The following is a 16,774-nucleotide window of genomic DNA, read 5'->3' on the forward strand; positions in this document are numbered from 1 at the left end:
CGCCAGTTTCAATGTCACATCTCCTCTTCTCCACAAGGTATCATGAAAGAGACGAAAGTAGATGGTGTCCAGTAAAATGGAAGTGGTACCCTCTTGACAAACTCTCACCTCTCTTCATCCTGATGATACAGCCCCACTGGCCTCCAGTTCCTTCAGTGCGAAGAGCTTTGGGATACTGTTACCAACCTGAGTCTTCTTGCTTCAGCTGCTGAGAATACAGTTCTAGGCCATGACCCTCCTACAGCATTCCTTATGACCAAATCAGGGAGAATTGTGTGAGTGAGAAAAGAGTGCCGAAATCTGTATCTAACAGAGTTTGTGTATGCAGGGGTAGGAAATACATTCAGTTAAAGGGAAATATTTTTATTTAAATGTTTTATCAGGTATGTCAAGAAAATGCTTTTATGTAATGCTAGAAACAGGGGGAGTACTTGGAGCAGAGTGGTAGAGATGGGGTTTAATGGAAATGTAGATGAGTCTCAGAGGTGAACTGTGATGTAATAGACTGTTCCCAATGTAAAAATGGTCATTGTGATCCATCTGGGCATTCTGTGAGATTTAATCTTTGCTCACATCTTTCCCTGATTTTCAATCGTCAGTTAGAGCTAGATGATCTTTGCTGAAAAGTGGGGGAACCAAATCAAGTCAACTGTTTTTACGCTGCTCTGTAACAATTTCACTCTGGGCTGTTACCCATATAGCATTACTGCTTGTAAAATGATGAATGAGTAAATATTTTGGGAAATCGAGTGAAGGGACAGTTCCCACTCAAAGCAACTGCTAATGTGGACATTTAGGGGCTCTGAAATAACAGAATAATAACTTTCATCCCAAAGTGAAGGTGGATGAGCAAAGCTCCATTAGTCAGCAGCAATTCCCACCTTTCCAACCTCGGGGCTGCAACACACCACCGTAACAGCATTGCCCATAAATGCAGCTGTGGCTTCATTAGTCATTTGCCTTTACTCTGCTAGGAGGCTGGAGCCTGTATAGAACAGAGCATGTAGGCACTGTGGCCTTACCATTAGGTATAGACTGTTGATTAACATTGATTGGAAAGTCACTTAGAAGTATGGCCGCAGCTTGTAAGCAATCAAAAGAACTTATACTGGTAAAACAAGGTAGAGGGGTGGAGCAGGGGGTAATGGTGGTAGTGGATGGGGAGAAATGCTCAGGTTGTGGAACGAAATAACTCAAACCATCAGAAAATGGGAGGAATGTCTTTGGTAACTGCTTTTTTCTTTACTCATTCATGGGGATGAGGGCATCGCTGGCTAGGCAGCATTTATTGCCCATTCCTAATTGCCCAGAGGGCAGTTAAGAGTCAACCACATTGCTGAGAGTCTGGAGTCATATGTAGGCCAGACCAGGTAAGGACGGCAGTTTCCTTCCCTCAAGGACATGTGTGAACCAGATGGGTCTTTCCCAATAATCGGCAATAGATTCATAGTCATCATTAGTCTCTAAATTCCAGATTTTTTGTATTGGATTCAAATTCCACCATCTGCTTTGGCAGGATTCGAACCTAGGTCCGCAGAACACTAACTGGGTCTCTGGAAAAAACAGTCCAATAATAATACCACAAAGCCATTGCTTCCACATAGAGAGCGGGTAACTTGGAGGGCAATCTCTTTCATGCTCTTGGTGAATTAGTAACCTCACAGTGAAGAAGCAAGACTTGCTTTTACACAGCGTATTATACAGCCTCAGGATATTCTAAACTACTTTATTACAAATGGTAAGCTTTTGAAGTAAAGTCCACTGTTATGATGCAAGGAGGTCCCATGCATGCATCTGTGTATCCATCACAGGTAGGTGCCTAGCCAGCAGAGTAACATACACAGAATGTCAGAGACCAGCTGACTCACTTGGCTGCACACTTAGGAGGTCAGCAGCTTCACAATACTAAGCTTTATGGTTGCTGAAGCCAAAGCAGAAATATGCAAAATCCAAGGCTCAGCTCTAATTACAAAGAATTATTGCCTGGCACAAATATAGCTCCTGATAAATACACTTTTTTTTGCAAACTAATGCAGGGTACAGGAAAATGCTTCTGCTCACCTAAAAATTCAAGACGGAAGTTCAGGATCTGTGAATTGTATCAGGCTTTTGTTAATTTGGATATGGTTGCAGGTAATCTACAGCACAACTATCTACTGAACTGATATTGATACAAGCTATGAGATAAAACATCTACCAGTAGATATTTGTTCAGACTCAACTAAATAAGCATATAATTCAGGATTATTGGTCATTCATCTGCTTTATGATTAAGTAATACAGGGTTTCCTTGCAATTCATTAAGCTTATATAAAGTGTAGTTGAACTATGCAGATCAGACAAATCCCACACTCCATCCTTGGTCTGTGCTGATATCTAGCTCATGGCTTTGGGCAGTGGAGATGCTACATCCCCTGATTGGGGAGGATGAAACTAGCAACTGTCCCTACTCCTGTTTACCACTGAGATATCCATACTGAGACACTGAGGGCCTGGACAATAAGTTAAGGTAGTTGAGATTCAAAAAGCTGGCTTTCAAGGCTGTTACATAAGTAATGACCATTTAACTGATGGGCTTTTACCATTGGTGGAATATTAGGTGAGCAGCCAATGCGGGCAGCAGAGCAGAGATAACATTTGTTTGAAAGTGAAAAATCAGAGTAAAATTCTAGAAAAATAAACTCAAGTCGATGTGGAATAAAAGTATTGACATATTAAATGCACATTTAAGAGACTGTAAGTGAAAATGGTGTATAAAATTAGAGGTAACCTACTGGCTTGGTTAAGGAATTGTTAGAAAGTAGCAGACGGAGCAGGTTTAATGGTTTAATACAAACAGTTTGGTAGAATGTGAATTGTGGTGCCCATCAGGGATCTGTACTGAAACTACAGCTTTATAAATGGTTTGAATGAAGGGTCTGAATTCGCTGATGATGCCAAGGCCAAGATTTTCACCAGAACAGAAACTCTTTCCACAGTGCAAAAAATGGCAGAAGACATTGGAAATCCTTAGTCCTGAGACCCATCAATTCCCATTTTTGCAAGGTGGACAATGATTGATGCTTGCGTCGTTCACAGAGGCAGCTGACCACTTACGGACAAGGACTGGAGGAATGTATTACGTTTTACTCCATTATTTTAATCATTGGCCTGGCTTCTGGAGCCCTGAGGCAGGTTTGCCCACCCTTGGGAAACTGGCAACCTCCTTTGCATGACCCAACTCCCAATCAAGCTCCACATCCACCTTGGATGGAAAATGGAAGCGTGGACGGCATTTTCGAAAGTTGGGATTAGGGAGTCAGGATGTTTCCCATCTCTGCTCAACCAACTGGGGAACAGAAATGGGAGTCTAAGTTAGATGGTGCAGTACACATGTCAGATGGGAGAAAAATGGGGCAAAGCGGTGTTGATAGATTAAGTGAGTGGACAAAAATGTAGCAGATGGAGGCTAATGTAGGTCTTCCACTTGAATTCAAGAAAAATAAAAGGGAAGAGGCTAGGAACTGTGGAGGGGCAGAGAGATTTAGGGGTCCGGTTCAGTAACCTCCAAAACTATTTAACAGCTACATAAAGTAAACCATAAAAGCTAATGGAATTTTGACTTTCTCAAAGAGAACTGGAACACGGAAGTGTTGGAAGTGACATTACAACTGTTTGGAGTTCTGGTAAAACCACATCTGGATGACTAGATCAGCACTGGACCTCATAGGAACAGGCCTTGGAGTGGGTGCAGAACAGATACATCAAAAAGTTACAGTGTGGGGGCATGTTTCATAGATTAGGCTTAATTTCCCTTGGGGTTAGAAGATTAAAGATCATCTAATTCAGGTATTTTATGACTTACAAAATACTTAAACGGATAGACAGTGCAGGTCAGGAAAAATGTTTCCACTGGTTGCACAGACTAGAACCGGTGGACACAATTCATAAATATGGACTAAGGTCCGAGATAAAGTTTTTTTTTATACAGAAGGTTGTGAATCTTTGGAATTCTCTACCACAGATGGCTGTGGAGGCTCAGTCTTTGATTATGCTTAAGGTAGAGATTGATATATTTCTGATTACCAGTGGCATACAGGGTTATAGTCAGAAGTCACTTTGCATGAAGAAAGAGCACAGCTCCAAAAATTTGACATTCCAAATAAACCTGGTGCACTATCACCTGGTGTCGTGTGACTTCTGATTTTGTCCACCCCAGTCCAACGCGAGCAATCCGTATCATACAGGGTTATGGTAATGGATGTGTAAAAGGCATTGAGGTGTTCGCTCAGCCATGATTGTATTGATTGGCAGGGTAGGCTTGACAGGCTGAATGGCCAACTCCTGTTCCTATGTTCCTTACAAAGTCCAGTATCATACAGTCTAACAATAAAACATTTATGGAAAGACATTGCCGAAACATAATTATTATTTTAAAATAATTCAAGAAATTATAACCAGCCAAAATGAATTGAAAGTAAGTTGGAAACCAAGATGAAAGGCAGTTTGGCTTAAACAGTGCTAAGTAATTGGAATAATTTGAACAATGGGGTAAAGTAGGCAAAATCCTTGTGACATCTGAAATGCAGGTGGATAAGACGAGTGATAGAGAGAATCGGAGGAATGAGATTTGATATATATTTTCTTTCATCTTATCCTGAAGTAGCTCCAGGATTCTAACTTACATCACGTCATCTTCATACATGAACCCTGTCCTTGCTGGCCTCACATTTAACTGCCTCCTCTTCTTGCTCAGATTCCTTGATCTTCCCTAGCTTCCTTCAAACATTACAATCTCTTAGATCTTAGTGCTCCATCAGTTGCTTCACCAATATTCATTATTTCACTGTTAATGGCTGTTCCTTCAGATCCCTTGGCCCTAACCTTGGGAAGTCCCACCTTAATCATGTCTACCTGTCTACATTTCTCTCTTTCTTTAAGTGTGTCTGTAAGAACAACTATCTCTGACAATTCTTTGTCCAACTGTTTGGCTACCTGTTTTATTATATCCTTCTTTGGCTTAGTTCTTGTTTGACAACACTCCAGGGAAGAACCTTGGGATATTTCACTCTGTTAAAAGTGCAATATAAATGCAAGTTGTCCTACTATCTTAAGAGTTGATATTCTATGCACTTTGAAATATGCACACTAGGTCTTCCCAAGTTCAACATCTGGGTGACCAGCTCTGGTACAGATTGGAATAGACAAAGCTAAGCACTCCATCTCTCCAAAGAACTTAAATGGAATTAAAGATATAGCCATATGTTGCCCATATTTACACTATTATCTCTTGTGTTGCTAACTTTCTTCCCTAGCTGTTTCAGATATGAGTGGACTGGAGGAAGTGAAGCAAATGGTTGAATGTTTTCAATGATGCATTCATGAACAGAATGGCGTTATTGGAGAAAGCAACTATCAACAACACTTTAAAACCAAAAAGTAAAATTCTCCTGAGCTCATAGCTTGTGAAATGTTTGTTGAGAAGGGAGCTGTGCAGTACAAAGTTTAATGAAATTCTTACTGAGAGAAAGTCCAGCACAGGTTAGAACTACACCAGTAACAATGGTGGACGTAACCACGACAATTATGAGGGAGAAAGGAAGATGGCTTTCTTGAATGGCACTTCCAGGAACTGTGGATAAATAGGGAGATAAAACAAGCACTCATTAAGCCTTTTATTCACATTCAAGTAGGTTTCCATTATCAACATACTATGATCATTGAAAAAACAATTGTTCTGAAAGCCATGGTGGCTCATTTTCAAAATAGTAATGAGTGGCAGATATTATAGACCACAAGGGCAATGGCCAAGTACAGTAGGCCTATTTCCATCAGCACTCTTCGAAATACACTGTATTCCCACCAATTGCTGATAATATATCCATATATCAATTGCAACTAGATTGTACCTACATTCAGTAATCTGGCTATTAACTGAATTTTTAAAAATCCATTCCAATAGAAGAAAAGAAATGATCAGGCAATACAGAGAAGGAGTTGCTTGTGAATAATAGGCCCTCATTCTTTTTAATTAGTTATATTCATTAAAAACAAGGTGAAAACCCCTGTCATTACACTGACATTACAGAATTGAACAATACAGATTCAAACATGATCACATTTACATTACAGAGCCAGACATTCATTGGAGAGCACAGGGACAAACCTCTATCACACAGATAGTTCAGAAACAAGCTTTCATTACATACAGTACAGGGATGGGCATTCATTACACAGACAGAACCGAGATAATCACTAATATATAGACAAGCAACCAATACACAATCTGTTCAGAGCCAGACGTTCTTTACACAAACATTACAGAGACAAACATCCTTTACAGAGTGTACAGAGACAACCTCCATTACACACAGTTCATAAACATCCACTTCACAGACAACACAGAGACAAACCTCTATTCCACAAACAATATACAGAAAATCATCCTTTGTACAAACAACAGAAAGCCAAATGTCACTTCACTGACAATGCAGAGGTACTATCAATCATTCCGAAAACATAGAGATAAACATCAATTGTACCAACACCTCACTAATTTCTTGAAATTTATTCTTACCTGTACAGGTAACATTATCTTTGGCTAAAACTTTCCCACCCAGGCACAGACACACTATCTTCTTGGCCTCTTGGTCCCGTACACAGTTGTCTGACTCACAATGGCTACAGTTGATATGGATCCGAATTTCAGCTTCCCCGTGACTTTCCATGCCTGTGAACAGAGTGTAAAGCAATTTAATCAGAGGCAGTTGAAACCAAGCTTCACCGAAAACCCATAATTGTGAACTCAAGTCAGCAAGAAAGCCAGGTTTTGCTGAATGGTTCACATTGAATCCCCATGGAAACAGGCCTTTTTTTAGCTCAACAATTCCACACTGACCCTCTGAACAGCATCGCACCCAGATCCATTCCTCTACCCTATCCCTGTAACCTTGCATTTCCTGTGGCTAATACACCTAGCCTACACATCCCTGAACACTATGGGCAATTTAGCATGGCCAATCCACCTAATTTGTACTTTTTTTGCTCTGTGGGAGGAAACTAGAGCACCCAGCGGAAACCCACACAGACATGGGGAGAACATGCAAACTCCATACAGTCGCCCGAAGTTGGGATCAAACCCAGGTCCCATGCTGTGAGGCTGTAGTGCTAACCACTGAGCTACTGTGTCACTCTTTCGGTCTGACAGTCCAAAGGTGAGCCCTCCTTCTCACCTCTTTCCCACAGACTGCACTTGCCTCTTGACAAACAGCTTCTCTTTGCTGCTACAACAGGAAATCACCTTTCCTTTATCAATTTAGAAAGATCACAGACTTTTACAGCACAGAAAGCTGCTATTTGGCCTACTAAGCCTGTGTCAGGTCTTTTGTCAAACTTCCCATTCTTGCTTTGTTGCCCTGCAATGTTTACCCTTCAAATGTTTACCAATTTCATTTTGATAATTAGGGTAGGTTTTGTTCTATGTTGGGATTAAAATGGGCATTGCATGCACAATGGTGATTTTCCCTTAACTCATAGAGTCATACAGCATGGAAACAGACCCTTCGGACAAATTAGTCTGTGCCAACCATAATCCCAAATTAAACTAGTCCCACCTGCCTATGATTGGCCCATATCCTTCCAAACATTTCTTATTCGTGAACTTATCCAAATGTCTTTTAAATGTTGTAACTGTATCCTCATTCACCACTTTCTCTGGCAGTTCATTCCACAAGCGAACCACTTTCCGTGTAAAAACGTTGCCCTTTATATCTTTTTTAAATCTTTCTCCTCTCAACTTAAAATATGCCCCCCACCCTAGAGAAAAGACACCTGCCATTCACCTTATCTATATGCCTCATGATTTTATAAACCTCCATAAGGTCACCCCTAAATCTCTGACACTCCAGTGACTAAATCCCAGCCTATCCAGCCTCTCCTTACAACTCAAACCCTCCATTACCAGTGACCTCCTGATAAATCTTTTCTGAACCCTCTCCAGATTAATAATATTCTTCCAATAATAGGACAACAAGAACTGGACAAAGTATTCCAGAAGTGGCCAATTCTTGACCAGAATGCAGGCTTGTTGTGCATTTAAAGATGGTAAGCATGCTGTCAAAACTAGAAGGGCAACAGGACACCGCAATCAATACTACAGCTCAGGCAATAGAAAGCTCACACCTTCCTGTCAAGGCATTGAGCTGGGTTTGCCTGGAGTCATGCCAACTCTGGAGGCCTTTTAAAATGGAGGATGTGTCTCGGATCTGTATGTATGTACACCAATCCCCACAACAATTTGAATTTGCTGAGTTGAAACAGACCCCTTTTTATTTAGTCCAAGGGTTTTAACCAGCACTCTCAACTCACACGCCCACTAGCCACACAACTCAATGGAAAGATGGTTCTACCAGGATTGTCCTGACAATGGATTTTGGGAAGAAGTTAGAATTGGAGGATTGAGGTGGAAAGCTGGGGAGGGAAGATCTCTAGAGGAGATGAGGTCAATGACAATCCTTGAAACAAAGCATTTATGTTCACTGGTGGGGTCATGGTCCAAGAGGAGGGAGGATGAAATGTCAGAGTGTTGGGCCTCAGTCCCTGGGTTTGAGAGGTCACTACAACAGCCAACAACAGGCACACCCCTGCCAGCTGGTTTGATAACAAGGTCTGGATGAGACCAAAGGGAATAGGCTGCAGCAAGTTCAGACGGAGATGGCTTAGAGTTAGTGAGGGGGGCAGCAAGGTTAAGACAGTCAAGTTCACACAACCAGTTCTCAATGAAAAGATCAAGCATGGGCAAGAGGCCAGAGGGACAGGTCCAGATGGAGAAAGAACATTGGAGGCCTGTGAAAGGGTCTACTGGTTCCAGAGAGAGAGGTGGAAAGTACACATGTATGGTTGCATGGCATTCAATGTGAATCTTAGACTATAGTAAGAACAACAGTCCCAGAGAGAGTGATACCAATAATCTTCGATGGATATGAAATATTCAAGATGGAACTGCACTTGGAACCCACGCATAATAAGTCAGAACTGGAGATAACCACTGAGACAGGAGATGTGGCTGTGAAAGTGAGTTTCAATGGACATCTATTGAACATCAGAAGGGAATTTTAAAAAAGTAGCTTTCATTTGAGCCTTTTAGTGCCTTTCTGAATTTTATATTTCTTAGGAGTTGAGATCTTTAGTGACAGTGTTGGGATGGGGAGGCAGTGTGGATTTGTAACTCAGAAGCCTAAGTAAAACACATCAGGTCGGTCAGTCTGTGACCTTGGGGTTGTGGAGTCAGGAATTAAAAGATCTTGCCAACTTTGACTGTCAAAATTAGATGCTTTAGGGTAGGTTAACTGTAATTAATTAAATGTTATGATTGATCATATAACTCCACGTCCTTTAAAGGCAAGTGACCACTGAATTGACCAGCAGAAATGGAGCCGTATATTTCAACGGAATTTCAATGGCTCTGACTGATGATTTTATGAACTCCTAAGAGGAGCAATATTTAGAAGTGGAATTTGAATGGATGATTGTTGATTTTATTTCACAGACATTTCCAGTGTTGTTATAGAGCTTTATGGTTCTTTGGATCCCAACTCCTCTGACTCTTTCGACAAAATATTATTTATAGTTCTACCTAATTTATTGTTACCACTCTGACTCTGCATGCAATATTTACCCTCACTTGCTGTCATCCACCCCAAACCCCCACACACGACGAAACCTGGATCGTCTCTGCACCTCCTACTCACTCACACACGACACGTCACCATTTTCACCCCACCTACACCTGAACCAACAACTGTGCCAGCTACTTTCATCTCACTCAATCCTTCCATTTGTATCAAACCAGGGCCAGGTGGTGATGGGGTGTCCGACATTTGGCCCCTCACTCCATGCAAGGAGAGGATCCTGACCATGGCCACCTTTGTGGCCGACTGACAGTGCCCTGGACGATGTCCTTTACTAACCACTGACCATTTCTGACTGATGGAAAACCTCATCAACACCACCGCCACCGCCACCCCCCGCCCCTCCACCCCATCCCCTTTAAGACAAGGCCATTGGGTTGATGCATGTCCAGTGCATTTATTGTGTAGGCCACTGGTGTATCCTACAGAGATACTGCCTTACAGCAAGTTGTCCTTTTCCTTGACTGATGGATGCTGACAACCATGTAGAGCGTCCTAGCTTTGTGTCTGTGCTGAACACTAAGGTAAGGCAGAGGTACTGTGAGCGTTTTAAGCTCTGGCTGGCTGACAGGGGGACAAAGTACAAAAAGGCAAGACAGGCGCAGAGTGAGAAGGTGGTAAGAGACGGAGAGCGAAGCCCTGAGAAGCTCCCAGGTCCAATGCATGAGCTGGCTGTCTGCCGCTGTGTCCAAAGCATCCGAGCAGCAGCACTGCAGTGAGAGCAAGGTGCTGGTATGCTCCAAAGTACAGCACCGAAGTGCAAAAACAAACTGTAAGTAGATGGAAGATGTGCCACGATGACGTAGTGAGACTGGCATACATTAGGTGCTAATGTGGGGGGCACGTAGTTGCTGCCCATGGAGCGTGCCCTGACATGTTGGTGCCGCGTGTTCAAGGATGAGGTCAGGAGTCCTTCATGTCAGGGATTCTCAACGTCTTGATCTGTCTGGCAGGTGAGACAACAGGATAGTGCATATGCATGAGGAAAGATCAGGTAATAATGAGGATTAACAGGCCTCTCATCACTAACTCGTGAGAATCTCATCTCAATGTCCCAGGCATGGTTGGAAAATGAGGCTTGTCAGTTCCAATGTTGAGAAAAGCCTCGCTTGACAACTCACATTCTCCCAAATTTCTTGCCATAGACCAAGTCATTCAGGGCCGGGGAAGATTCCGCTCTAAGCCTTTAACCCTGGCATCAGCCAAACCTCAAAGTCTTCAAACTGAAAGGCAGTGACTGTTCCAGAGTAAAGTATCCATGTAACTCCCCTACAATCTACTACCCTGCAATGGTCTACGGTCAGATTTCAATCTAGCAACTCTGAACTTAAATTGCTCAATCTATAGCTGCTTACCATATATAGGTCTACCAGAAAGGTACTGAAGTCTACACACTCTCATTATTTTTCAAAATGGCAGCAGAGTACAGGTGCTGAACCCTGGGGTCATCCACTACCGTCGGCTTTCTTTCTCTTTATTTTCTTTTCATTTTTGCTCTTTTATTCCCCTTTATTCTTAGCTTTTCTTTTAAATCTTGAAAATGGCTGGTGAAAGAGTAGGCCTCAGGCGGCAGTAGCAGTACACCAGGACGAGCTGGACATGGCTCCACCCCAGCCTGCGGTCTCCCGGCAAGCGAGGAACAGGTTGACTACCCCCCGGCCTGGACTCACAGGCTAGGCCAAGGCTCCAGGTCCGTGGCTAGGCCCAGGTGCCTGAAGGAGGAAAAGGATGGTCTCATCCCCATGAGGAGGTCTTCTTCGTCTTTGTTGTCCAGCTGACCAGCAGGCAGTCTCATCCAGGAGTGGCAGTCACAGCCTGAATGATGATCTTCTTCGGTGGAGGCTTCCGGCCTACTATCCAGCGCCCGGCGCAGAGGGTAATCCATCATTCCTAAATCAGCTTTCTCCAAGCCCAGGAGCTGTTAACTAAACTGTGATGAAATTGTCTTAATTTTACTTTTTTTTATTATTATGTATGGCTTCTGTCCTTTATATAGGTGCCATGGTGGGGTGAGTTATAAAACTTTTCACAGTGTTTCTCAGGTAAAAGTACAAGTGACAATAAATTTTTATTCTATTCTATATTGTATTCACAGCACATCACTATCCCTACCATGACTGTCCAATCCTTTCTATTTTTGATTACATCACGGAATTGGAAACTAGTTAACCAAAAGTCCTAACTCCTAATTTTTAGTTGAAAGAATACTCACTAGCTAACAGACAGGATGCAGAAGATAAACAGCAGCACCTCCTTCACCCTCTGTACCGAATTTTCACTTTCACCAAACTGTCCCAGCCCCACCACCACCACCACCCCCACCCCCCAACTTGTACTCAGTTCATGAAGTCCTCTGTTCCATGGAAGGCAAGAAGGCATTGGGCCTCACTGCAACACCACTGCACCAGTATAAAAAGGGCAAACTGGTATTCTATAGACCAGCCACAGTGCTGAGGGCAGCGCTAACAGGAACTTATCTTTTGAGCCACTATTTTGGATTGTTGCAGTAAGAGGAACTTGAAGTCCCACTGAGACAACTGTCGAGATAGTGACTGAATCTCTGACAGTATGTGCATCCAGTTCATCTCATTGCACAGCCACAAGTTGCCCTTCATGCCAGAGTTGCCTGCAATTCCCTTTGCCAGTCACATTTCAATTCAGGGCAATGCAAGCACAATTGCCTTCATGCCTTGCTGCTTACATTGCAGAGACACACACCACCCAATTGCCACAAACAGTACCAGTAATCGCCAGCGCATCACGCACTCGACCCTCCACAGGCAACCAACAGTCTCACGCAACTCCAATAGTTTGTATAAGCTCTACAAGGTTCCAACTGTGTTGCTGAGGCAAAGCTGGGAGCAGCCACATGTAGCTGTGGAGCCTAGACGGCACCTTCAAACATTGTTCCAGCTGCGTTTGTACAGGGTTGGCTCAGTCATAGAGGATAGAAGTCCGAGTTGTGCCTCTGTCTCAGTGACCACCTGAGCTAGAAGAAAGCCTCTCAGTGTCATCAGCCCTCTCTCACAGTCAACCTGTGCCTCCCTGCCAGCCAAGTGTGGGTGAGTACTTGGCCTTATTTTGTTTTATTCACTCAAGGGATGCGGGTTTCACTGGCTGGGCCTTTACAACGCATCCTTGTTGTCCTAATTTTAATGTTGTGGTCACCTATCCAGGTGGTTATTTGTTCAACGCTTGCAGCTATCGTCTGGAGGTCTTTGTTGTTTGCCTACGGTAACTCATTAGTCTTCCTCTGAATGATTCTCCATGGGGTTGGCAACTGTTTCAGTCAGAGTTGGTCATGTGTTCCTATCCCCCAGTCGTTGCTGCAATGGCTTCCACCATCATCAGTGCTAGGGAACACAATGCCTTTGAGAATGCAAGGCCACCTTTCCCTCTGATGGTCCACTGGTACCCACTTAGTGGACAAACCCAGAGTCTCAGCTCAGCAGGACTGGACGCTTCGTCAGTCTCTGGAGGGGACATGCCATTGCAGTTTCTGCCTCAGCCTTTGTTCCTACACATGGGCTGTGCTCCTCACTATGTGCCACCCTCTCCATCTCTGGTGCTGGACCCAGTGAGTGTATCTGTGCCAGGGAAGGAATGAGATTGGTCATGTGCCGGTGCTTCCCAGGGTATCGCTCCTTAGAGGAGGATTCAAACACGTCATCCCTCATCACTAACTCAACATCTGGCAGTGCTCCTGTGGGAAATACAAGACAATCATCATTAATGCATATAAGTGACAGAGAGAGATCAAGCCCTTGCATTTCCCTGATCATTAAATTTTTCATATCGGTGAACTTCATGACACATGTTGGAGGAAGTGATATATGTATACCCGAATAATGAGAACACCCCCACTGTCTATCAGCAATAGCCTGGCACGGATACCACCCTACAAATGCCCAGAACGTCTTCTCCTCTTGCTGTCAAGATGGTCACCTCCCATTCCTGAGGCTGTCCTGGAAGGTGCCTGCTCTCTTTTCTACCAATGAGGAAATTTAAGAATCATAACTGTTGTGGAATCAGTGCTCGGTTGGGATGAGGCAGAGGCAGTTCACTGTGAGATGGGATGCACAGCTCTGAGGGCGCGCATCCTTGCTGTTTATGGATCTTGAGAGTCAAACCAAGGCAGACGTTCACATGTGTGGTCACAAACAGAAAGGACATCTGTGTTCGAGAAGGCTGTCGACGTGAGACAGTGATGGCTGTCGTGAAAGTTGCGTGGCATTCACCTTGTCTGATTGCAAGAGGATCCCAAAGTAGATTTCCTGAACTGGATCCACATTGCGCACACCACACACTGGCTGTTCTCCTCCCTCTGTGACTCCCAGTCATGCCCGCTCGGGTGAGATTGATTGGTCTTCTTCTGCCATCTCCTGGTAAGAAACTTGTCTCCATGCTCCAAAAAGATTCTACTTTCACCTTAACTTGCATCCAGGAATTGTAGGACTGCATTTGCCCTTCTAGCAGCTGATTCCCTCCTTTTGTGTCTTCAGATTAGCTGTTGATCATGCACAGTGCTGCCAATTTCCTTCAAAATACTCAGCCCCTTTGGGCTTCTGACCATTCGCCCATCTGCTACACCTAATCAGACATTTAATCCCAGAGGCCATCTCACAATTGGTTGACTCCCACAAGTTCACCCAGGAGATGGGTTACTTGAGGGGTCCGTTGCTGACCCAAACATGCTCCGAACTCTCTGAGAAAAACCAAGCCCCTACGATTCAGTGAATAACGTCTACAAAGGATCAGAACTGGGGCATCAACTATTCCCTATATTTATTAATGATGCAGATAATGCAATAGAGAGTCAAATATCCAAGTGCACCAATGATAGAAAGATTGGCAATATTGTAAGCAGTGTAGACTGCAGCATTACATTCAGAAGAGACACATAGTAAGTGAGCGATGGATAGATTGCAACACAAGTAAGTACAGGGACATCCATTCTGGGCTAAAAAAGGATTGATCCAAACATTATGTAAATAACGAAAGGTTAAGAATGGCAGGGTTTCCAGGAGATTTAAGTGTCTACATGCAAAATATCATTCAAATGTAGTCGTTAGCCACAGAAAGTAATTAAACAGTTATTAAAATATTAGCCTTTATAATTGGAGGTGCAGAATGTAAAAGGAGGGTGTTTGCTGCAGACAAACAAAGCCCTGGTTAGACTACATCTGCAGTAACTGTGGATCTCTCCTTAGAAAGCATGATTACATAGAAACATGGAAGATAGGAGCAGAAGAAGGCCATTCGGCCCTTTGATCCTGCGCCGCCATTCATCACGACCATGACTGATCATCCAACTCAATAGCCTAATCCTGCTTTCTCCCCATAACCTTTGATCCCATTTGCCTCAAGTGCTATATCTAGCCACTTCTTGAATACATTCAATATTTTGGCATCAAGTATGTCCTGTGGTAATGAATTCCACAGGCTTACCACTCTTTGGGTGAAGAAATGTCTCCTCATCTCCATCCAAGATGGTCTATTTCGAATCCTCAAACTGTGACCCCTGGTTCTAGACACACTCACCATCAGGAGCATCTCCCTGCATCTACCCTGTCCAGTGCTAGCCTTGGAAAGAGTGCAGATTCACCACAATTCAGGATTCTGAAGGTTAGATAATGACTGAGACAATTTAAATTAAGCTTCCATTCAATGGAGTATAAAACTTGGAGGGTGACTTGATTTTTATTTTTGGAAGTTTGGGAGGAATTGATAGAATGGTTGAGAAGGCCTACGACAAAGAGAGCACCTCCTTAAACTCACAGCCAAGCTATTCAGGACAGAAGTTGAGAAACGTAATGAGTGGTAGAAGCATAGAACTCTCTCCCATGACAGGTAATAGATCGATTAATCGTTTTAAGTCTGAGTTCGATAGCTTTTCGTTATCAAAGAGTACAAAGGGATATGGAAACAAAGTGAAGGAGACTGAGCTAGGAAGTGGATCAAGCATGATCTCAGTGAAAGATGGAAGAGGCTAGAGAGGGTGAATGGCCTACTCATGTTTCTTTGCTCCTACGATTGTGCTTGAACATACCTAACTGAGACCTGGCTGCTGAGGATAATTATTGCTTAAAACCTCTGCGTATGGATACATAGACAAGCTAAATAAACATAAATCAGATTTGAAAAGCACAAAGTTATTTTTGGAAGTATGTTTTCCTTTAACATGAAACTAAGCCCAGATTAGTTGCCCATCATTTCTCTTTACCTGCCAATGGGTGAAGGTAGATCTCTCCGGCCTGATGGACAAATGAAATTCCGTTATAGCCATCCGCGCTGATCCCATCAGCTAATGACGCATCACCCCCTGAAAAAAATGTATGGAAGCAGAGAACCTCAAACTTATTAGTTATACAGCAGCTTAACTACAATTACCATTAAACGCGGCATTTGCAAAGTGCAGCATTCTGACCGCTGAGTCACACCATCCCAAGTTCAAGCTCCCACTCTAATTACTCAAGCACCTAACCTGTGTTGAGTCAGTGCTGTACCACTGAATGTGCGATCTTTCAGGTGAGGCTGCTTTCAATTCTGGTCTCTGCTGCTATAGGAAAGATGTTGTGAAACTTGAAAGGTTTCAGAAAAGGTTATTGCTGGAATTGGAGGGGGAATTGAGCTATTTGGAGAAGCTGAATGGGCTGGGGCTATTTTCCCTGGAGAGTCAGAAGCTGAGGGGTGACCTTATAGAAGTTTATAAAATCATGAAGGTCATGGATAGGGTGAATAGCCAAAGCCGTTTTCCCAGGGTAGGGGAGTCTAACACCAGAGGGCACAGGTTTAAGGTGAGAGGGGAAGGATTTAAAAGGGACCTAAGGGGCAACTTTTTCACACAGAGGGTGGTGCATGTACGGAATGAGCTGCCAGAGGAGATGATAGAGGCTGGTACAATTACTGCATTTAAAAGGCATCTGGATGGGAACATGAATAGGAAGGGTTTAGAGGGATATGGGCCAAATGCTGGCAAATGAATCTAGATTAATTCAGGATATCTGGTTGGCACGGACATGTTGGACCGAAGGGTTTGTTTCCGTGCTGTAAAACTTTATGATATCATTCTCAGGTGGGTGGTAAGGATCCTGTGGTATTATCTT

The 16,774-nt window shown here is 43.3% G+C and overlaps 1 protein-coding gene across 1 annotated transcript in view; it reads right to left on the reverse strand.

Annotated features, from left to right (window-relative positions):
• LOC109919318 (ALK tyrosine kinase receptor-like) overlaps positions 1-16,774 on the reverse strand; it is a 134,793-nt gene that overhangs the window by 14,038 nt on the left and 103,981 nt on the right. The window contains exons 9-10 of the mRNA XM_048600463.1: positions 15,892-15,990; positions 6,557-6,709 (exon numbers count right to left, since the gene is read on the reverse strand). Of these exons, the coding sequence (XP_048456420.1) occupies positions 6,557-6,709; positions 15,892-15,990 (252 nt within the window). The remainder of the gene's footprint in view (positions 1-6,556; positions 6,710-15,891; positions 15,991-16,774) is intronic.

Source organism: Rhincodon typus, chromosome 8 (genome assembly GCF_021869965.1).
Source record: "Rhincodon typus isolate 14 chromosome 8, sRhiTyp1.1, whole genome shotgun sequence".
NCBI lineage: Eukaryota > Metazoa > Chordata > Chondrichthyes > Orectolobiformes > Rhincodontidae > Rhincodon > Rhincodon typus.